The 23108-nt window shown below is 51.2% G+C and overlaps 1 protein-coding gene across 1 annotated transcript in view; it reads left to right on the forward strand.

The window, feature by feature from the left end:
- The window catches only part of erich3 (glutamate-rich 3), a 114087-nt gene that overhangs the window by 25943 nt on the left and 65036 nt on the right, over positions 1-23108 (forward strand). The window contains exons 4-5 of the mRNA XM_085978364.1: positions 18401-18472; positions 19609-19737. Of these exons, the coding sequence (XP_085834490.1) occupies positions 18401-18472; positions 19609-19737 (201 nt within the window). The remainder of the gene's footprint in view (positions 1-18400; positions 18473-19608; positions 19738-23108) is intronic.

The following is a 23108-nucleotide window of genomic DNA, read 5'->3' on the forward strand; positions in this document are numbered from 1 at the left end:
GTGTTCAGTATACACTCCCCTCGCCCATCACTCCTGTGTTCAGTGTACACTCCCCCCCTTGCTCATCACTCCAGTGTTCAGCATACACTCCCTCGCCCATCACTCCTGTGTTCAGTATACACTCCCCCTCGCCCATCACTCCTGTGTTCAGTATACACTCCTCTCACCCATCACTCCTGTGTTCAGTATACACTCCCCTCACCCATCACTCCAGTGTTCAGTGTACACTCCCCTCGCCCATCACTCCTGTGTTCAGTATACACTGTCCCCCTCACCCATCACTCCTGTGTTTAGTATACACTCCCTCACCCATCACTCATGTGTTCAGTATACACTCCCCTCGCCCATCACTCCAGTGTTCAGTATACACTCCCCCTCACCCATCACTCCAGTGTTCAGTATACACTCCCCCTCACCCCTCACTCCTGTGTTCAGTATACACTCCCCTCACCCATCACTCCCGTGTTCAGTATACACTCCCCTCGCCCATCACTCCAGTGTTCAGTATACACTCCCCTCACCCCTCACTCCTGTGTTCAGTATACACTCCCCTCACCCATCACTCCAGTGTTCAGTATACACTCCCCTCACCCCTTCACTCCAGTGTTCAGTATACACTCCCCTCACCCCTCACTCCTGTGTTCAGTATACACTCCCCTCGCCCATCACTCCCGTGTTCAGTATACACTCCCCTCACCCATCACTCCAGTGTTCAGTATACACTCCCCTCACCCCTCACTCCTGTGTTCAGTATACACTCCCCTCACCCATCACTCCTGTGTTCAGTATACACTCCCCTCACCCATCGCTCCAGTGTTCAGTATACACTCCCCTCACCCCTGTGTTCAGTATACACTCCCCTCACCCATCACTCCTGTGTTCAGTATACACTCCCCTCACCCATCACTCCTGTGTTCAGTATACACTCCCCTCACTCCTGTGTTCAGTATACACTCCCCTCACCACTCACTCCAGTGTTCAGTATACACTCCCCTCACCCCTCACTCCAGTGTTCAGTATACACTCCCTCACCCGTCACTCCTGTGTTCAGTATACACTCCCCTCACCCATCACTCCTGTGTTCAGTATACACTCCCCCTCACCCATCGCTCCAGTGTTCAGTATACACTCCCCTCACCCCTGTGTTCAGTATACACTCCCCTCACCCATCACTCCTGTGTTCAGTATACACTCCCCTCACCACTCACTCCTGTGTTCAGTATACACTCCCCTCGCCCATCACTCCAGTGTTCAGTATACACTCCCCTCACCCATCATTCCTGTGTTCAGTATACTGTCCCCTCACCCCTCACTCCTGTGTTCAGTATACACTTCCCTCGCCCATCACTCCTGTGTTCATTATACACTCCCCCCACCCCTCCTGTGTTCAGTATACACTCCCCTCGCCCATCACTCCAGTGTTCAGTATACACTCCCCTCACCCATCACTCCAGTGTTCAGTATACACTCCCCCCGCCCATCACTCCAGTGTTCAGTATACACTCCCCTCACCCCTCACTCCTGTGTTCAGTTTCCACTCCCCCCTTGCCCATCACTCCAGTGTTCAGTATACACTCCCCTCACCCATCACTCCAGTGTTCAGTATACTGTCCCCTCACCCCTCACTCCTGTGTTCAGTATACACTCCCTTCACCCATCACTCCAGTGTTCAGTATGCACTCCCCTCACCCCTCACTCCTGTGTTCAGTATACACTGTCCCCCTCATCCATCATTCCTGTGTTCAGTGTACACTCCCCTCGCCCATCACTCCCGTGTTCAGTATACACTGTCCCCTCACCCATCACTCCTGTGTTCAGTATACACTCCCCTCGCCCATCACTCCTGTGTTCAGTATACACTCCCCTCACCCCTCACTCCTGTGTTCAGTATACACTCCCCTCACCCATCACTCCTGTGTTCAGTATACACTCCCCTCGCCCATCACTCCTGTGTTCAGTATACACTCCCCTCACCCATCACTCCTGTGTTCAGTATACACTCCCCTCACCCATCACTCCTGTGTTCAGTATACACTCCCCTCACCCATCACTCCTGTGTTCTGTATACACTCCCCTCACCCATCACTCCAGTGTTCAGTATACACTCCCCCTGCCCATCACTCCAGTGTTCAGTATACACTCCCCTCACCCATCACTCCTGTGTTCAGTATACACTCCCCCCTTGCCCATCACTCCTATGTTCAGTATACACTCCCCCCTTGCCCATCACTCCTGTGTTCAGTATACACTCCCCCCTTGCCCATCACTCCTGTGTTCAGTATACACTCCCCTCGCCCATCACTCCTGTGTTCAGTATACACTCCCCCCCTGCCCATCACTCCAGTGTTCAGTATGCACTCCCCTCACCCATCACTCCCGTGTTCAGTATACACTCCCCTCGCCCATCACTCCTGTGTTCAGTATACACTCCCCTCGCCCATCACTCCTGTGTTCAGTATACACTCCCCTCACCCATCACTCCAGTGTTCAGTATACACTCCCCTCGCCCATCACTCCTGTGTTCAGTATACACTGTCTCCCTCACCCATCACTCCTGTGTTTAGTATACACTCCCCTCACCCATCACTCCTGTGTTCAGTATACACTCCCCTCGCCCATCACTCCAGTGTTCAGTATACACTCCCCTCACCCATCACTCCAGTGTTCAGTATACACTCCCCTCACTCCTGTGTTCAGTATACACTCCCCTCACCCATCACTCCTGTGTTCAGTATACACTCCCCTCACCCATCACTCCAGTGTTCAGTGTACACTCCCCTCGCCCATCACTCCTGTGTTCAGTATACACTGTCCCCCTCACCCATCACTCCTGTGTTTAGTATACACTCCCCTCACCCATCACTCCTGTGTTCAGTATACACTCCCCTCGCCCATCACTCGTGTTCAGTATACACTCCCCTCACCCATCACTCCAGTGTTCAGTATACACTCCCCTCACCCCTCACTCCTGTGTTCAGTATACACTCCCCTCACCCATCACTCCCGTGTTCAGTATACACTCCCCTCGCCCATCACTCCAGTGTTCAGTATACACTCCCCTCACCCCTCACTCCTGTGTTCAGTATACACTCCCCTCACCCATCACTCCTGTGTTCAGTATACACTCCCCTCACCCATCACTCCAGTGTTCAGTATACACTCCCCTCACCCCTCACTCCAGTGTTCAGTATACACTCCCCTCACCCCTCACTCCTGTGTTCAGTATACACTCCCCTCGCCCATCACTCCCGTGTTCAGCATACACTCCCCTCACCCATCACTCCAGTGTTCAGTATACACTCCCCTCACCCCTCACTCCTGTGTTCAGTATACACTCCCCTCACCCATCACTCCTGTGTTCAGTATACACTCCCCTCGCCCATCACTCCAGTGTTCAGTATACACTCCCCCCGCCCATCACTCCTGTGTTCAGTATACACTCCCCTCACCCATCACTCCTGTGTTCAGTATACACTCCCCTCACCCATCGCTCCAGTGTTCAGTATACACTCCCCTCACCCCTGTGTTCAGTATACACTCCCCTCACCACTCACTCCAGTGTTCAGTATACACTCCCCTCACCCCTCACTCCAGTGTTCAGTATACACTCCCCTCACCCCTCACTCCTGTGTTCAGTATACACTCCCCTCACCCATCACTCCTGTGTTCAGTATACACTCCCCTCACCCATCGCTCCAGTGTTCAGTATACACTCCCCTCACCCATCACTCCTGTGTTCAGTATACACTCCCCTCACCCATCACTCCTGTGTTCAGTATACACTCCCCTCACCCCTCACTCCTGTGTTCAGTATACACTCCCCTCACCACTCACTCCTGTGTTCAGTATACACTCCCCTCGCCCATCACTCCAGTGTTCAGTATACACTCCCCTCACCCATCATTCCTGTGTTCAGTATACTGTCCCCTCACCCATCACTCCTGTGTTCAGTATACACTCCCCTCACCCATCACTCCTGTGTTCAGTATACACTCCCCTCACCCCTCACTCCTGTGTTCAGTATACACTCCCCTCACCACTCACTCCTGTGTTCAGTATACACTCCCCTCGCCCATCACTCGTGTTCAGTATACACTCCCCTCACCCATCACTCCAGTGTTCAGTATACACTCCCCTCACCCCTCACTCCTGTGTTCAGTATACACTCCCCTCACCCATCACTCCCGTGTTCAGTATACACTCCCCTCGCCCATCACTCCAGTGTTCAGTATACACTCCCCTCACCCCTCACTCCTGTGTTCAGTATACACTCCCCTCACCCATCACTCCTGTGTTCAGTATACACTCCCCTCACCCATCACTCCAGTGTTCAGTATACACTCCCCTCACCCCTCACTCCAGTGTTCAGTATACACTCCCCTCACCCCTCACTCCTGTGTTCAGTATACACTCCCCTCGCCCATCACTCCCGTGTTCAGCATACACTCCCCTCACCCATCACTCCAGTGTTCAGTATACACTCCCCTCACCCCTCACTCCTGTGTTCAGTATACACTCCCCTCACCCATCACTCCTGTGTTCAGTATACACTCCCCTCGCCCATCACTCCAGTGTTCAGTATACACTCCCCCCGCCCATCACTCCTGTGTTCAGTATACACTCCCCTCACCCATCACTCCTGTGTTCAGTATACACTCCCCTCACCCATCGCTCCAGTGTTCAGTATACACTCCCCTCACCCCTGTGTTCAGTATACACTCCCCTCACCACTCACTCCAGTGTTCAGTATACACTCCCCTCACCCCTCACTCCAGTGTTCAGTATACACTCCCCTCACCCCTCACTCCTGTGTTCAGTATACACTCCCCTCACCCATCACTCCTGTGTTCAGTATACACTCCCCTCACCCATCGCTCCAGTGTTCAGTATACACTCCCCTCACCCATCACTCCTGTGTTCAGTATACACTCCCCTCACCCATCACTCCTGTGTTCAGTATACACTCCCCTCACCCCTCACTCCTGTGTTCAGTATACACTCCCCTCACCACTCACTCCTGTGTTCAGTATACACTCCCCTCGCCCATCACTCCAGTGTTCAGTATACACTCCCCTCACCCATCATTCCTGTGTTCAGTATACTGTCCCCTCACCCCTCACTCCTGTGTTCAGTATACACTCCCCTCGCCCATCACTCCTGTGTTCAGTATACACTCCCCCCACCCCTCCTGTGTTCAGTATACTCTCCCCTCGCCCATCACTCCAGTGTTCAGTATACACTCCCCTCACCCATCACTCCAGTGTTCAGTATACACTCCCCCCGCCCATCACTCCAGTGTTCAGTATACACTCCCCTCACCCCTCACTCCTGTGTTCAGTATACACTCCCCTCACGCATCACTCCTGTGTTCAGTATACACTCCCCTCGCCCATCACTCCTGTGTTCAGTATACACTCCCCTCACCCCTCACTCCTGTGTTCAGTATACACTCCCCTCACGCATCACTCCTGTGTTCAGTATACACTCCCCTCGCCCATCACTCCTGTGTTCAGTATACACTCCCCTCGCCCATCACTCCTGTGTTCAGTATACACTCCCCTCGCCCATCACTCCTGTGTTCAGTATACACTCCCCTCACCCATCACTCCTGTGTTCAGTTTCCACTCCCCCCTTGCCCATCACTCGTGTTCAGTATACACTCCCCTCGCCCATCACTCCTGTGTTCAGTATACACTCCCCTCACCCATCACTCCTGTGTTCAGTACACACTCCCCTCACCCGTCACTCCAGTGTTCAGTATACACTCCCCTCACCCATCACTCCAGTGTTCAGTATACACTCCCCTCACCCATCACTCCAGTGTTCAGTATACTGTCCCCTCACCCCTCACTCCTGTGTTCAGTATACACTCCCTTCACCCATCACTCCAGTGTTCAGTATGCACTCCCCTCACCCCTCACTCCTGTGTTCAGTATACACTGTCCCCCTCATCCATCATTCCTGTGTTCAGTATACACTCCCCTCACCCATCACTCCTGTGTTCAGTATACACTCCCCTCACCCATCACTCCTGTGTTCAGTATACACTCCCCTCACCCCTCACTCCTGTGTTCAGTATACACTCCCCTCACCACTCACTCCTGTGTTCAGTATACACTCCCCTCGCCCATCACTCCAGTGTTCAGTATACACTCCCCTCACCCATCATTCCTGTGTTCAGTATACTGTCCCCTCACCCCTCACTCCTGTGTTCAGTATACACTTCCCTCGCCCATCACTCCTGTGTTCATTATACACTCCCCCCACCCCTCCTGTGTTCAGTATACACTCCCCTCGCCCATCACTCCAGTGTTCAGTATACACTCCCCTCACCCATCACTCCAGTGTTCAGTATACACTCCCCCCGCCCATCACTCCAGTGTTCAGTATACACTCCCCTCACCCCTCACTCCTGTGTTCAGTTTCCACTCCCCCCTTGCCCATCACTCCAGTGTTCAGTATACACTCCCCTCACCCATCACTCCAGTGTTCAGTATACTGTCCCCTCACCCCTCACTCCTGTGTTCAGTATACACTCCCTTCACCCATCACTCCAGTGTTCAGTATGCACTCCCCTCACCCCTCACTCCTGTGTTCAGTATACACTGTCCCCCTCATCCATCATTCCTGTGTTCAGTGTACACTCCCCTCGCCCATCACTCCCGTGTTCAGTATACACTGTCCCCTCACCCATCACTCCTGTGTTCAGTATACACTCCCCTCGCCCATCACTCCTGTGTTCAGTATACACTCCCCTCACCCCTCACTCCTGTGTTCAGTATACACTCCCCTCACCCATCACTCCTGTGTTCAGTATACACTCCCCTCGCCCATCACTCCTGTGTTCAGTATACACTCCCCTCACCCATCACTCCTGTGTTCAGTATACACTCCCCTCACCCATCACTCCTGTGTTCAGTATACACTCCCCTCACCCATCACTCCTGTGTTCTGTATACACTCCCCTCACCCATCACTCCAGTGTTCAGTATACACTCCCCCTGCCCATCACTCCAGTGTTCAGTATACACTCCCCTCACCCATCACTCCTGTGTTCAGTATACACTCCCCCCTTGCCCATCACTCCTATGTTCAGTATACACTCCCCCCTTGCCCATCACTCCTGTGTTCAGTATACACTCCCCCCTTGCCCATCACTCCTGTGTTCAGTATACACTCCCCTCGCCCATCACTCCTGTGTTCAGTATACACTCCCCCCCTGCCCATCACTCCAGTGTTCAGTATGCACTCCCCTCACCCATCACTCCCGTGTTCAGTATACACTCCCCTCGCCCATCACTCCTGTGTTCAGTATACACTCCCCTCGCCCATCACTCCAGTGTTCAGTATACACTCCCCTCACCCCTGTGTTCAGTATACACTCCCCTCACCCATCACTCCTGTGTTCAGTATACACTCCCCTCACCCATCACTCCTGTGTTCAGTATACACTCCCCTCACTCCTGTGTTCAGTATACACTCCCCTCACCACTCACTCCAGTGTTCAGTATACACTCCCCTCACCCCTCACTCCAGTGTTCAGTATACACTCCCCTCACCCGTCACTCCTGTGTTCAGTATACACTCCCCTCACCCATCACTCCTGTGTTCAGTATACACTCCCCTCACCCATCGCTCCAGTGTTCAGTATACACTCCCCTCACCCCTGTGTTCAGTATACACTCCCCTCACCCATCACTCCTGTGTTCAGTATACACTCCCCTCACCCATCACTCCTGTGTTCAGTATACACTCCCCTCACCCCTCACTCCTGTGTTCAGTATACACTCCCCTCACCACTCACTCCTGTGTTCAGTATACACTCCCCTCGCCCATCACTCCAGTGTTCAGTATACACTCCCCTCACCCATCATTCCTGTGTTCAGTATACTGTCCCCTCACCCCTCACTCCTGTGTTCAGTATACACTTCCCTCGCCCATCACTCCTGTGTTCATTATACACTCCCCCCACCCCTCCTGTGTTCAGTATACACTCCCCTCGCCCATCACTCCAGTGTTCAGTATACACTCCCCTCACCCATCACTCCAGTGTTCAGTATACACTCCCCCCGCCCATCACTCCAGTGTTCAGTATACACTCCCCTCACCCCTCACTCCTGTGTTCAGTTTCCACTCCCCCCTTGCCCATCACTCCAGTGTTCAGTATACACTCCCCTCACCCATCACTCCAGTGTTCAGTATACTGTCCCCTCACCCCTCACTCCTGTGTTCAGTATACACTCCCTTCACCCATCACTCCAGTGTTCAGTATGCACTCCCCTCACCCCTCACTCCTGTGTTCAGTATACACTGTCCCCCTCATCCATCATTCCTGTGTTCAGTGTACACTCCCCTCGCCCATCACTCCCGTGTTCAGTATACACTGTCCCCTCACCCATCACTCCTGTGTTCAGTATACACTCCCCTCGCCCATCACTCCTGTGTTCAGTATACACTCCCCTCACCCCTCACTCCTGTGTTCAGTATACACTCCCCTCACCCATCACTCCTGTGTTCAGTATACACTCCCCTCGCCCATCACTCCTGTGTTCAGTATACACTCCCCTCACCCATCACTCCTGTGTTCAGTATACACTCCCCTCACCCATCACTCCTGTGTTCAGTATACACTCCCCTCACCCATCACTCCTGTGTTCTGTATACACTCCCCTCACCCATCACTCCAGTGTTCAGTATACACTCCCCCTGCCCATCACTCCAGTGTTCAGTATACACTCCCCTCACCCATCACTCCTGTGTTCAGTATACACTCCCCCCTTGCCCATCACTCCTATGTTCAGTATACACTCCCCCCTTGCCCATCACTCCTGTGTTCAGTATACACTCCCCCCTTGCCCATCACTCCTGTGTTCAGTATACACTCCCCTCGCCCATCACTCCTGTGTTCAGTATACACTCCCCCCCTGCCCATCACTCCAGTGTTCAGTATGCACTCCCCTCACCCATCACTCCCGTGTTCAGTATACACTCCCCTCGCCCATCACTCCTGTGTTCAGTATACACTCCCCTCGCCCATCACTCCTGTGTTCAGTATACACTCCCCTCACCCATCACTCCAGTGTTCAGTATACACTCCCCTCGCCCATCACTCCTGTGTTCAGTATACACTGTCTCCCTCATCCATCACTCCTGTGTTTAGTATACACTCCCCTCACCCATCACTCCTGTGTTCAGTATACACTCCCCTCGCCCATCACTCCAGTGTTCAGTATACACTCCCCTCACCCATCACTCCAGTGTTCAGTATACACTCCCCTCACTCCTGTGTTCAGTATACACTCCCCTCACCCATCACTCCTGTGTTCAGTATACACTCCCCTCACCCATCACTCCAGTGTTCAGTGTACACTCCCCTCGCCCATCACTCCTGTGTTCAGTATACACTGTCCCCCTCACCCATCACTCCTGTGTTTAGTATACACTCCCCTCACCCATCACTCCTGTGTTCAGTATACACTCCCCTCGCCCATCACTCGTGTTCAGTATACACTCCCCTCACCCATCACTCCAGTGTTCAGTATACACTCCCCTCACCCCTCACTCCTGTGTTCAGTATACACTCCCCTCACCCATCACTCCCGTGTTCAGTATACACTCCCCTCGCCCATCACTCCAGTGTTCAGTATACACTCCCCTCACCCCTCACTCCTGTGTTCAGTATACACTCCCCTCACCCATCACTCCTGTGTTCAGTATACACTCCCCTCACCCATCACTCCAGTGTTCAGTATACACTCCCCTCACCCCTCACTCCAGTGTTCAGTATACACTCCCCTCACCCCTCACTCCTGTGTTCAGTATACACTCCCCTCGCCCATCACTCCCGTGTTCAGCATACACTCCCCTCACCCATCACTCCAGTGTTCAGTATACACTCCCCTCACCCCTCACTCCTGTGTTCAGTATACACTCCCCTCACCCATCACTCCTGTGTTCAGTATACACTCCCCTCACCCATCGCTCCAGTGTTCAGTATACACTCCCCTCACCCCTGTGTTCAGTATACACTCCCCTCACCACTCACTCCAGTGTTCAGTATACACTCCCCTCACCCCTCACTCCAGTGTTCAGTATACACTCCCCTCACCCCTCACTCCTGTGTTCAGTATACACTCCCCTCACCCATCACTCCTGTGTTCAGTATACACTCCCCTCACCCATCGCTCCAGTGTTCAGTATACACTCCCCTCACCCATCACTCCTGTGTTCAGTATACACTCCCCTCACCCATCACTCCTGTGTTCAGTATACACTCCCCTCACCCCTCACTCCTGTGTTCAGTATACACTCCCCTCACCACTCACTCCTGTGTTCAGTATACACTCCCCTCGCCCATCACTCCAGTGTTCAGTATACACTCCCCTCACCCATCATTCCTGTGTTCAGTATACTGTCCCCTCACCCCTCACTCCTGTGTTCAGTATACACTCCCCTCGCCCATCACTCCTGTGTTCAGTATACACTCCCCCCACCCCTCCTGTGTTCAGTATACACTCCCCTCGCCCATCACTCCAGTGTTCAGTATACACTCCCCTCACCCATCACTCCAGTGTTCAGTATACACTCCCCCCGCCCATCACTCCAGTGTTCAGTATACACTCCCCTCACCCCTCACTCCTGTGTTCAGTATACACTCCCCTCACGCATCACTCCTGTGTTCAGTATACACTCCCCTCGCCCATCACTCCTGTGTTCAGTATACACTCCCCTCACCCCTCACTCCTGTGTTCAGTATACACTCCCCTCACGCATCACTCCTGTGTTCAGTATACACTCCCCTCGCCCATCACTCCTGTGTTCAGTATACACTCCCCTCGCCCATCACTCCTGTGTTCAGTATACACTCCCCTCGCCCATCACTCCTGTGTTCAGTATACACTCCCCTCACCCATCACTCCTGTGTTCAGTTTCCACTCCCCCCTTGCCCATCACTCGTGTTCAGTATACACTCCCCTCGCCCATCACTCCTGTGTTCAGTATACACTCCCCTCACCCATCACTCCTGTGTTCAGTACACACTCCCCTCACCCGTCACTCCAGTGTTCAGTATACACTCCCCTCACCCATCACTCCAGTGTTCAGTATACACTCCCCTCACCCATCACTCCAGTGTTCAGTATACTGTCCCCTCACCCCTCACTCCTGTGTTCAGTATACACTCCCTTCACCCATCACTCCAGTGTTCAGTATGCACTCCCCTCACCCCTCACTCCTGTGTTCAGTATACACTGTCCCCCTCATCCATCATTCCTGTGTTCAGTATACACTCCCCTCACCCATCACTCCTGTGTTCAGTATACACTCCCCTCACCCCTCACTCCTGTGTTCAGTATACACTCCCCTCACCCATCACTCCTGTGTTCAGTATACACTCCCCTCGCCCATCACTCCTGTGTTCAGTATACACTCCCCTCGCCCATCACTCCCGTGTTCAGTATACACTGTCCCCTCACCCATCACTCCTGTGTTCAGTATACACTCCCCTCGCCCATCACTCCTGTGTTCAGTATACACTCCCCTCACCCCTCACTCCTGTGTTCAGTATACACTCCCCTCACCCATCACTCCTGTGTTCAGTATACACTCCCCTCGCCCATCACTCCTGTGTTCAGTGTACACTCCCCTCACCCATCACTCCTGTGTTCAGTATACACTCCCCTCACCCATCACTCCTGTGTTCAGTATACACTCCCCTCACCCATCACTCCTGTGTTCTGTATACACTCCCCTCACCCATCACTCCAGTGTTCAGTATACACTCCCCCCGCCCATCACTCCAGTGTTCAGTATACACTCCCCTCACCCATCACTCCTGTGTTCAGTATACACTCCCCCCTTGCCCATCACTCCTATGTTCAGTATACACTCCCCCCTTGCCCATCACTCCTGTGTTCAGTATACACTCCCCCCTTGCCCATCACTCCTGTGTTCAGTATACACTCCCCTCGCCCATCACTCCTGTGTTCAGTATACACTCCCCCCTTGCCCATCACTCCTGTGTTCAGTATACACTCCCCCCTTGCCCATCACTCCTGTGTTCAGTATACACTCCCCTCGCCCATCACTCCAGTGTTCAGTATACACTCCCCTCACCCATCACTCCCGTGTTCAGTATACACTCCCCTCGCCCATCACTCCTGTGTTCAGTATACACTCCCCTCGCCCATCACTCCTGTGTTCAGTATACACTGTCCCCCTCACCCATCACTCCTGTGTTTAGTATACACTCCCCTCACCCATCACTCCTGTGTTCAGTATGCACTCCCCTCGCCCATCACTCCAGTGTTCAGTATACACTCCCCTCACCCATCACTCCAGTGTTCAGTATACACTCCCCTCACTCCTGTGTTCAGTATACACTCCCCTCACCCATCACTCCCGTGTTCAGTATACACTCCCCTCGCCCATCACTCCAGTGTTCAGTATACACTCCCCTCACCCCTGTGTTCAGTATACACTCCCCTCACCCATCACTCCTGTGTTCAGTATACACTCCCCTCACCCATCACTCCCGTGTTCAGTATACACTCCCCTCGCCCATCACTCCAGTGTTCAGTATACACTCCCCTCACTCCTGTGTTCAGTATACACTCCCCTCACCCATCACTCCTGTGTTCAGTATACACTCCCCTCACCCATCACTCCAGTGTTCAGTATACACTCCCCTCACCCATCACTCCTGTGTTCAGTATACACTCCCCTCACCCATCGCTCCAGTGTTCAGTATACACTCCCCTCACCCCTGTGTTCAGTATACACTCCCCTCACCCATCACTCCTGTGTTCAGTATACACTCCCCTCACCCATCACTCCTGTGTTCAGTATACACTCCCCTCACCCCTCACTCCTGTGTTCAGTATACACTCCCCTCGCCCATCACTCCAGTGTTCAGTATACACTCCCCTCACCCATCATTCCTGTGTTCAGTATACTGTCCCCTCACCCCTCACTCCTGTGTTCAGTATACACTCCCCTCACCCCTCACTCCTGTGTTCAGTATACACTCACCTCGCCCATCACTCCAGTGTTCAGCATACACTCCCCTCACCCATCACTCCAGTGTTCAGTATACACTCCCCCCGCCCATCACTCCAGTGTTCAGTATACACTCCCCTCACCCCTCACTCCTGTGTTCAGTATACACTCCCCTCGCCCATCACTCCCGTGTTCAGTATACACTCCCCTCGCCCATCACTCCAGTGTTCAGTATACACTCCCCTCACCCCTCACTCCTGTGTTCAGTATACACTCCCCTCGCCCATCACTCGTGTTCAGTATACACTCCCCTCACCCATCACTCCAGTGTTCAGTATACACTCCCCTCGCCCATCACTCCAGTGTTCAGTGTACACTCCCCTCACCCATCACTCCAGTGTTCAGTATACACTCCCCTCGCCCATCACTCCTGTGTTCAGTATACACTCCTCTCACCCATCACTCCTGTGTTCAGTATACACTCCCCTCACGCATCACTCCTGTGTTCAGTATACACTCCCCCCGCCCATCACTCCTGTGTTCAGTATACACTCCCCTCGCCCATCACTCCTGTGTTCAGTATACACTCCTCTCACCCATCACTCCTGTGTTCAGTATACACTCCCCTCGCCCATCACTCCTGTGTTCAGTATACACTCCCCTCACCCCTCACTCCTGTGTTCAGTATACACTCCCCTCACGCATCACTCCTGTGTTCAGTATACACTCCCCTCACCCCTCACTCCTGTGTTCAGTATACACTGTCCCCCTCACCCATCACTCCTGTGTTCAGTATACACTCCCCTCACTCCTGTGTTCAGTATACACTCCCCTCACCCATCACTCCAGTGTTCAGTATACACTCCCGTCGCCCGTCACTCCCGTGTTCAGTATACACTCCCCTCACCCATCACTCCTGTGTTCAGTATACACTCCCCTCGCCCATCACTCCAGTGTTCAGTATACACTCCCCTCACCCATCACTCCTGTGTTCAGTATACTGTCCCCTCGCCCATCACTCCTGTGTTCAGTATACACTCCCCTCACCCATCACTCCTGCTACTGGCCCAACGAGGAAGGAGGCATTGCTTGATCTGGTTCTGGGGAATGAGGTAGATCAAGTGGAGCAAGTGTCAGTAGGTGAACATTTACAGAACAGTGATCATAGTATCATAAGGTTTAGATTAGCTATGGAAAAGGACAGGGAGCGATCTAGAGTAAAAATGTTTCACTGGGGGAAGGCCAATTTCAGTGGGATGAGAATGGATCTGGCCCGGGTAAACTGGAATCAAAGATTGGCCGGCAAAACTGGAATGGAACAATGGGCTGCCTTTAACGAGGAGATAGTTGAGGTTCAGTTCAGATACATTCCCACTCGGGGGAAAGGCAGGGCAACTATAGTCAGAGCTCCCTGGATGGTGAAAGAGATAGAGAGGAAGATGAAGCAGAAAAAGAGCGTGTGACATGTCAGGTTGCAAATACATCTGAGAATCAGGCTATATACAGAAAGGTCAGAGGAGGTGAAAAAAGAAAATAAGAGGGGCAAAGAGAGGGTATGAGAATAGAATGGTTGCCAACATAAAAGGTAATCCAAAAGTCTTCTAATGGCATATAAATAATAAACGGGTAGTAAGAGGAGGGAAGGGGCCGATTATGGACCAACTAGGAGACCTACACATGGAGGCAGAAGGCATGGCTGAGGTACTAAACGAATAGTTTGCATCAGTCTTCACCAAGGAAGAGGATGCTGCCATTGACATAGTGAAGGAGGAGTTAGAGGAGATATTGGATGGGATAAGAATTGATAAAGAGGAGGTATTAGAAAGGCTGACTGTACTTTTAAGTAGATAAGTCACCAGGAGCGAATGGGATGCATCCTAGGATGCTGAGGGAATTGAAGGAGGAAATCGCGGAGGTACTGGCCATAATATTCCAATCCTCCTTAGATACGGGGTGGTGCCAGAGGACTGGAGAATTGCAAATGTTACACCCTTGTTCAAAAAAGGGTGTAAAGATAAACCCAGCAACTACAGGCCAGTCAGTTTAACTTCGGTAGTGGGGAAGCTTTTAGAAACAGTAATCAGGGACAAAATTAACAGTCACTTGGACAAGTGTGGATTAATTAAGGGAAGCCAGCACGGATTTGCTAAAGGCAAATTGTGTTTAACTAACTTGATCGAGTTTTTTGATGAGGTAACAGAGAGGGTTGATGAGGGCAATGCGGTTGACGTGGTGTACATGGATTTCCAGAAGGCGTTTGACAAAGTGCCACGTAATAGGCTTCCAGCAAAGTTGAAGCCCATGGATACGGACTTGGCTCAGTGACAGGAAACAGAGAGCAGTGGTGAACGGTTGTTTATTGGACTGGAGGAAGGTTTACAGTGGTGTTCCCCAGGGGTCGGTTCTAGGACCACTGCTTTTCTTGATATATATTAATGACGTATTAATTTTAATGGCACATTTTCAAAATTTGCAGATGACACATAACTTGGAAGTATAGTGAACAGTGAGGAGGAGAGTGATAGACTTCAGGAAGACATAGACAGGCTGGTGAAACATAGAAACATAGAAGATAGGAGCAGGAGTCGGCCATTCGGCCCCTCGAGCCTGCTCCGCCATTCAATGAGATCATGGCTGATCATCCAAATTCAGTACCCTGTCCCTGCCTTCTCCCCATATCCCTTGATCCCTTTAGCCTTAAGAAATATATCTAACTCCTTCTTGAATATATTTAATGAATTGGCCTCTACTGCCTTCTGTGGTAGAGAATTCCACAGGTTCACCACTCTCTGGGTGAAGAAATTCCTCCTCATCTCTCTCCTAAATGGCTTACCCCTTATCCTTAGGCTGTGACCCCTGGTTCTGGACTCCCTGACCATCGGGAACATCCTTCCTGCATCTAGTTTGTCCAGTCCTGTCAGAATTTTATAAGTTTCAATGAGATCCCCTCTCATTCTTCTAGACTCCAGCAAGTATAAGCCCAATCGACCCAATCTCTCCTCATACATCATTCCTGCCATCCCAGGCATCAGCCTGGTGAATCTTCGCTGAACTCCCTCCATGGCAAGAACATCTTTCCACAGATAAGGCGACCAAAACTGCACACAATACTCAAGGTGTGGTCTCACCAAGGCCCTGTACAACTGCAGCAAGACATCCTTGTTCCTGTACTCGAATCCTCTCGCTACGAAGGCCAACATACCATTTCCCTTCTTAACCACCTGCTGCACCTGCATGCTTACCTTCAGCGACTGGTGCACAAGGACACCCAGGTCTCGTTGCACTTCCCCTTCTCCCAATCTATTGCCATTCAGATAATCTGCCTTCCTGTTTTTACCACCAAAGTGGATAACCTTGCATTTATCCACGTTATATTGCATCTGCCATGCTTCTGCCCAATCACCCAACCTGTCCAAATCATCCTGGAGTTTCTCTGCATCCTCCTCACAGCACACACGCCCACCCAGCTTTGTGTCGTCTGCAAACTTGGAGATATTACATCTAGTTCCCTTGTCTAGATCATTAATATATATTGTGAATAGCTGGGGTCCAAGGACCGATCCCTGCGGTACCCCACTAGTTACTGCCTGCCACTCGGAAAAAGACCCGTTTATTCCAACTCTTTGCTTTCTGTCTGCCAACCAGTTCTCTATCGAAGTCAATACCTTGCCCCCAATCCCATGTGCCTTAACTTTGCACGCTAATCTCTTATGCGGGACCTTATCGAAAGCCTTTTGAAAGTCCAAATACACCACATCCACTGGTTCTCCCGTATCTATTTTACCAGTTACATCCTCAAAAAATTCCAGTAGATTAGTCAAGCACGATTTACCTTTTGTAAATCCATGTTGACTTTGTCAGATCCTGTCACTGTTTTCCAAATGCTCTGCTATTACATCTTTTACAATGGACTCTAGCATTTTCCCCACTACCGATGTCAGGCTTACCGGTCTATAATTCCCCATTTTCTCTCTACCACCTTTTTTAAATAGTGGGGTAACATTAGCTACCCTCCAATCCATGGGTACTGTTCCAGATTCCATCGAATGTTGGAAGATGATCAGCAATGCATCTATTATTTCTAGGGCCACTTCCTTAAGTACCCTAGGAATGGGCGGACACGTGGCAGATGAAATTTAACACAGAAAAGTGTGAAGTGATACATTTTGGTTGAAAGAATGAGGAGAGGAAATATAAACTAAATGGTCCAATCCTGAAAGTGGGGCATGAACAGAGAGACCTGGGGGGGGGGGGGGGGGGGTGGTGTTGAAGATGGCAGGGCAGGTTGAGAAAGCAGTTAAAAAGGCTTACGGGATCCTGGGCTTCATAAATAGAGGGATAGAGAACAAAAGTGTGGAAATTATGATGAACCTTTATAAAACACTGGTTCGGCCCCAACTGGAGTATTGTGTCCAATTCTGGGCACCACACTTTAGGAAGGATGTGAAGGCCTTAGAGAGGGTGCAGAAAAGATTTATGAGAATGATTCCTGGAATGAGGGACTTCAGTAAGGTTGATAGACTGGAGAAGCTGGGGTTGTTCTCCTTAGAGCAGAGAAGATTGAGAGGAGATTTGATAGAGGTGTTCAAAATCATGAGGGGTCCAGACAGAGTAGATAGAGAGAAACTGTTCCCATTGGCGGAAGGGTCGAGAACCAGAGGACACAGATTTAAGGTGATTGGCAGAAGGACCAAAGGCGACGTAAGAAAAAACTTTTTTACTCAGCGAGTGGTTAAGATCTGGAATGCACTGCCTGAAAGGGTGGTGGAGGCAGATTCAATCACGGCTTTCAAAGGGGAATTGGATAAGTATCTGATGGAAAGTAATTTGCAGAGCTCCAGGGAAAGGGCGGGGGAGTGGGACTAGCTGAAGTGCTCTTGTAGAGAGCCGGCACGGGCTCGATATGCTGGAACCATTCTATGATTCTACATGACCTCCCGCCTGGTTCCGCCCGCTCCCAACACTCCCGCCATTGTCCGATCCTCCAGGCGCTCTGCCTTCCCAACCAATTGGAAATTGAACAGGCTCTTTGTTACCCGATTGGATTACTCTTGACTGTGAGTCAAACATAGAATCATAGAAAGGTTACAGCTCGGAAGGAGGCCATTTGGGCCAATATTTATCCCTCAACCAACATCACCAAAACAGATGATCTGGTCATTGTCACATCGCTGACTGTGGGAGCTTGCTGTGCGCAAATTGGCTGCCGCGTTTCCCACATTACAGCAGTGACTACACTTCAAAAAGTACCTCATTGGCTGAAAAGTGCTCTGGGACCTGAGGTTGTGAAAGGCGTCTATGGAAATGCAAGTTTTATATTTGATGTTTAAGGCCTGAGAAAGCAGCGAGGGATAAATCTTTCTGTCAACTCTTCTAACCGATTTCCTCTTCTCTCTGTCCCTAGCGCCACCACCAGCTCGAAATCAAAAAGAGGTTGGAAGATTTTGCCAAGAGGGAACGCATCCAAAGGATTAAGGTTCCTTTTTTTTTTCCTTAGTACTTCTTTGTTTTTGAAACCTGGTAATTTTTGTTTTTACGTCCGTGAGGAGGATCCCAAGAATGTTTCGGATAACGAAGGTTCCCCTCAGTCGATTTGATCTCAACCCCACCGTCTCCACTTTGCAGCTTCTCCCTCGATCTTGCAGTGGAGTCCTGGCCTCCACCTCCCGTCTAACTGTTGACCCCACTGTGTGTAGAAAAGAACAAATACTTTGTGCTAAGTTTTCTAAGTACCCTCTGGTCCTGCTGCCCTAGGGTACCTAGAAACATAACAGCACAGGAGGAGGCCATTCGGCCCATCGTGCCTGTGCCGGCTCTTTGAAAGAGCTCTCCAATTAGTCCCACTCCCTGCTCTTTCCCCACAGCCCTGCAAATTCTTTTCCTTTTCAAGTATTTCCCCAATTCCCTTTTGAAAGTTACTATTGAACCTGCTTCCACCGCCCTTTCAGGCAGCGCATTCCAGATCACAACAACTGGCTGTAAAAACATTCTCCTCATCTCCCCTCTGGTTCTTTTGCCAATTCCCTTCACTCTGTGTCCTCTGGTTACCGACCCTCCTGCCACTGGAAACAGTTTCTCCTTATTTACTCATCAAAATCCCTCATTGACAGTATTGTTTTAGGATTATTTAATCTCATTAAGTATCATACACTCTTCTCTGAGACATCTCTTCTCAAGGCATTTTCAACTCGTTCCTTGTAGACCATCCCTCTGACACTAGGTATCATGCCGGCCTTGTTAGAGACCCCCATATTCCGAGAAAGAAGGAACATTCTTCCCGCCCCTGCCTGTGGCCCCTTATTAAAGTCCTAAACATATAATCACATTCACCGTAACCACATTCACGTTAACCTGTGAATTTCCCACCATTGGTGGCCGTGCCTTCACCTGCCTGGGCCCTAAGCTCTGGAATTCCCTCTCTAAACCTCTCCGCCTCTCTCTCCTTTAAGATGCTCCTTAAAACCTGCCTCGTTGACCCAGCCTTTGGTCACCTGCCCTAATATGTGGCTCGGTGTCAAATTATGTTTGGTAACACTCCTGTGCAGCGCCTTGGTACGTTTTACTACGTTAAAGTCACTATATAAATTCAAGTTGTTGTTGTTGTTGATGAAGGTTGAACGAGCACGGAGATCCGATGAAGATATCGTCCCTTTCCTCTCGCCTCGCCCCCCAATTGGTCCTCGTAATTGCCACAGGAGTCTCTCGGGGCCAGATGTGGATCAGTCCGATTCCTCGACATCTGTAAGTATTGATACGCAGGTTCCTGATGGCAGAAACGAGAGGGTCGTGACCAATCAATAGGACTTTTTCAATACCTCAGAATATTGGGCCAGAAATTCGGGTCGGAGGCTTCCCGCGGGTGCAAGCCCCTGACCTGCACTTACCTAGCGCGCCGGCCGTTGAGCTGTGGGCCCGCGTGGGATTCCGATCCTGGGCCTGCTCCAACTGCCGGCGCGCAGTGCTTGCGTATCCCAGGGGCGCAGTTAGTTCGATGCGTCCCCTGGGATCACGTGGGCCATGGAGAGCCAATGGTAGCAGGGAATCTGTATTCATAGATTTGACAGGAAGAGCTGTCAAATCTATGAAGAGAGTTCAGCCCCAAAACATCACTAAAACTTCAAATAATTTTTTTTTAAAAATCACATTTTTAAAATAACTATAAATTACGTAAAATAACTATTTTAAACAATGATTTAAATTTTTGAAAAAATTAATTACAGTTTTTAACAGGACTAAAAATAAACTTACCTTTCTTTAAAGTATTTAAAAATAATAAACCTGTGGAAAAAATGTTTTAATTTAACTTAATTCACCACTTACCTTGTTAAAAGCAGGCCTTGCGACTGCTTTTTAAAAGCGTAGCTCCTGGAGACTTACCCTCCTGGGAAAACCCTCACGTGTTCGACCTGTGAACCCCTTCCTTTAAGGGAACGGAAGTTCCGGTTTCCCGCGCATGCGCAGTGCATGCACAAAACCGGCACTTTCGTTGGGGCCTACGTGTGAGTACCCAGCACGTACTCACCCGTGGAGACCCGAAGTTCTGGCCCATTAAGTATGGCCAATGGCACCCATACATCTGGACTGAACAGGCGAGCTCTCTGGTCGTCCATCTCAGGGCCCTACCCAAGATGGACGGCGGCTGGAGCAGTAGAATGACCCCAACCCATTCCCAGGCCATTAATGCTAAAACTGGCCCTAACTGAGTCTCTGACTTGTTACTGTTTCGTATGGTTGATGTAAAGCAACAAATATAACATTACATTTAGGTGTTAATCCAGATAATTGCGTCAGGAGTAGTGGACTGTTTTTTAAAAAATATTCATTTATGGGATCAGGGCGTCGCTGGCAAGGCCAGCATTTATTGCCCATCCCTAGCTGCCCTTGAGAAGGTGGTGGTGAGCCGCCTTCTTGAACCGCTGCAGTCCGTGTGGTGAAGGTACTCCCACAGTGCTGTTAGGGAGGGAGTTCCAGGATTTTGACCCAGCGACGATGAAGGAACGGCCGATATATTTCCAAGTCAGGATGGTGTGTGACTCGGAGGGGAACTTGGAGGTGGTGGTGTTCCCATGGACCTGCTGCCCTTGTCCTTCTAGGTGGAAGAGGTCGCGGGTTTGGGAGATGCTGCCGAAGAAACCTTGGCGTGTTGCTGCAGTGCATCTTGTAGATGGTACACACTGCAGCCACGGTGCGCCGGTGGTGGAGGGAGTGAATGTTTAAAGTGGTGGATACGGTGCCAATCAAGCGGGCTGCTTTGTCCTGGATGGTGTCGAGTTTCTTGAGTGTTGTTGGAGCTGCACTCATCCAGGCAAGTGGAGATTATTCCATCACACTCTTTACCTGTGCCTTGTAGATGGTGGAAAGGCTTTGGGGAGTCAGGAGGTGAGACAATTGCCGCAGAATACCCAGCCTCTGACCTGCTCTTGTTGCCACAGTATTTATCAGTGTGTCGCTGTTATGCCTCCTTTTGTGTTTGTGAATCGGGCACCGAGTCGTTCTACCTTACATGGTCCATTCTGGGTGACCACAGTCGCTCACTGGAGCGTTTTCAATTCTCCGTTTGTGCATCTAGTACCTGTGCCTGCCGTGGTTTGTGCGGATGCGCTTTAGGGTTTGCCCATAAGCTTTGCGGAAGATAGAAGCCGGGGGTCTTCCGCATCGGGTCTTTCGCGAGGTATTTGTTTGTGACTTCTTGTGGACGCCATTTGGTTTTCCGAGCATGGTCAGGGTTGAAGTCGCGTTGTCGAAGGTTAAGCACGTGGGTCCAGAAGGGCTTGCGGGATTTCGAGCGGTCGTGAGGGGCGGTGTTGAGATCCTGGTGGACAGGGAGAGGTTCGTTTTCCACGATTCGCGGGACTTCCCGGAGGGTTGAGGCACGGCGGCGACTGGACGGGGGAGCGACGTGCGCCAGCACGGGCAGCCAGGGCTTTGGGCTGGACTTGAGCGTTCCAGCGATTCACCACATCGCAGTGTTCAGTTGGACATCAACAAGCCGAGTGTGGCCACTTCTGCTCCAGTACTCGGCTATGGGGTACAATAGGGTCTCCGACTGAACCTGCACAAGTTGGCCTTCAGTTCACGAGACTCCTCCCAACTGTGTTCATTCAACATTCAGCCAATGAGAAGCCAACCAATGGCAGAGAATGGGCCTTGATGGGCCGAATGGCCTCCTTCTGGCCTGTACTATCCTAGGAATGCAGAGACCCTGTCTCTTTAGCTCTTGTCTGTAGGGTGTTGACCTCCCTCTGATCTAACAGTCCACTTTGCCCCCAATTGACCTGATTTGCCCTCAGACAGTTCTATGCGGGGGGCGGTGGCGGGTGAGGCTATTCGAGTCTAGCTCCTAATTACATCACAGGAACAGGAGGAGGCCGTTCTGCCCATCCAGCATTTTATGCCGTTCAATTAGATCAGGGCCTAGAAATTCAGTTGGGCGCGCCAGCCGTTAGCGCCTTAGGAGGAGTAGATCTCGAGCGCTAGGCGCTTAGCGCCCGGGCGCAGCGCGATCTGCGCCTCGCCCCAACTTCAGTACACATTTAGCGCCGGCGCAAAGTCTTAGCGCGCGCAGATCATGACGTAATTTACTAGTGCAACGCCCTTTGTGCGCCCCGAACCGGAACTTCACTCACGCCGGGCCATTGTGCGCCGGGCGGCCCTAACGACTGTGAAGTGGAACGGTACACAGCCGAGGCGGGCCGCGGGGAGCGCTAATTAAAGGGCACTTACCCAGCACTATAAAGGCCAGCCATTTTGCAGCATTCACTCTTGTGCAACGGTTTTTTGGAGAGAGACCAAGGAGGAGAGCTTACTGGTTTGGACCAACACTTGGACAGGTATTTTTGGCTCAGGCCAGAGCTTAGCAATTATCTTTGCCTTCATTGAGAGCTCAGTGTTTGCCAGCATATAATGGGGGCTGCATTGGGTGCCAACGCTGACTTTCAGCCTTATGCCAGAAGGGCTTACAGACGCCGTGAGAGAGTGGCAGCCCTGGCTAGACGCAGAGGGGGCAACAGGCGTCGCCAACTGAGGCCTTACCCACCCAGGGTATACCGCCAGCAGTCCTCCTATCTGACCATGTCTACCGCGATGTGTGTTAGGAGGCTGCGATTCAGAAG

The sequence above is a fragment of the Somniosus microcephalus genome, chromosome 3 (assembly GCF_052327205.1).
Source record: "Somniosus microcephalus isolate GS21.2 chromosome 3, FLI_Smic_1.0, whole genome shotgun sequence".
In the NCBI taxonomy this organism is placed as follows: domain Eukaryota; kingdom Metazoa; phylum Chordata; class Chondrichthyes; order Squaliformes; family Somniosidae; genus Somniosus; species Somniosus microcephalus.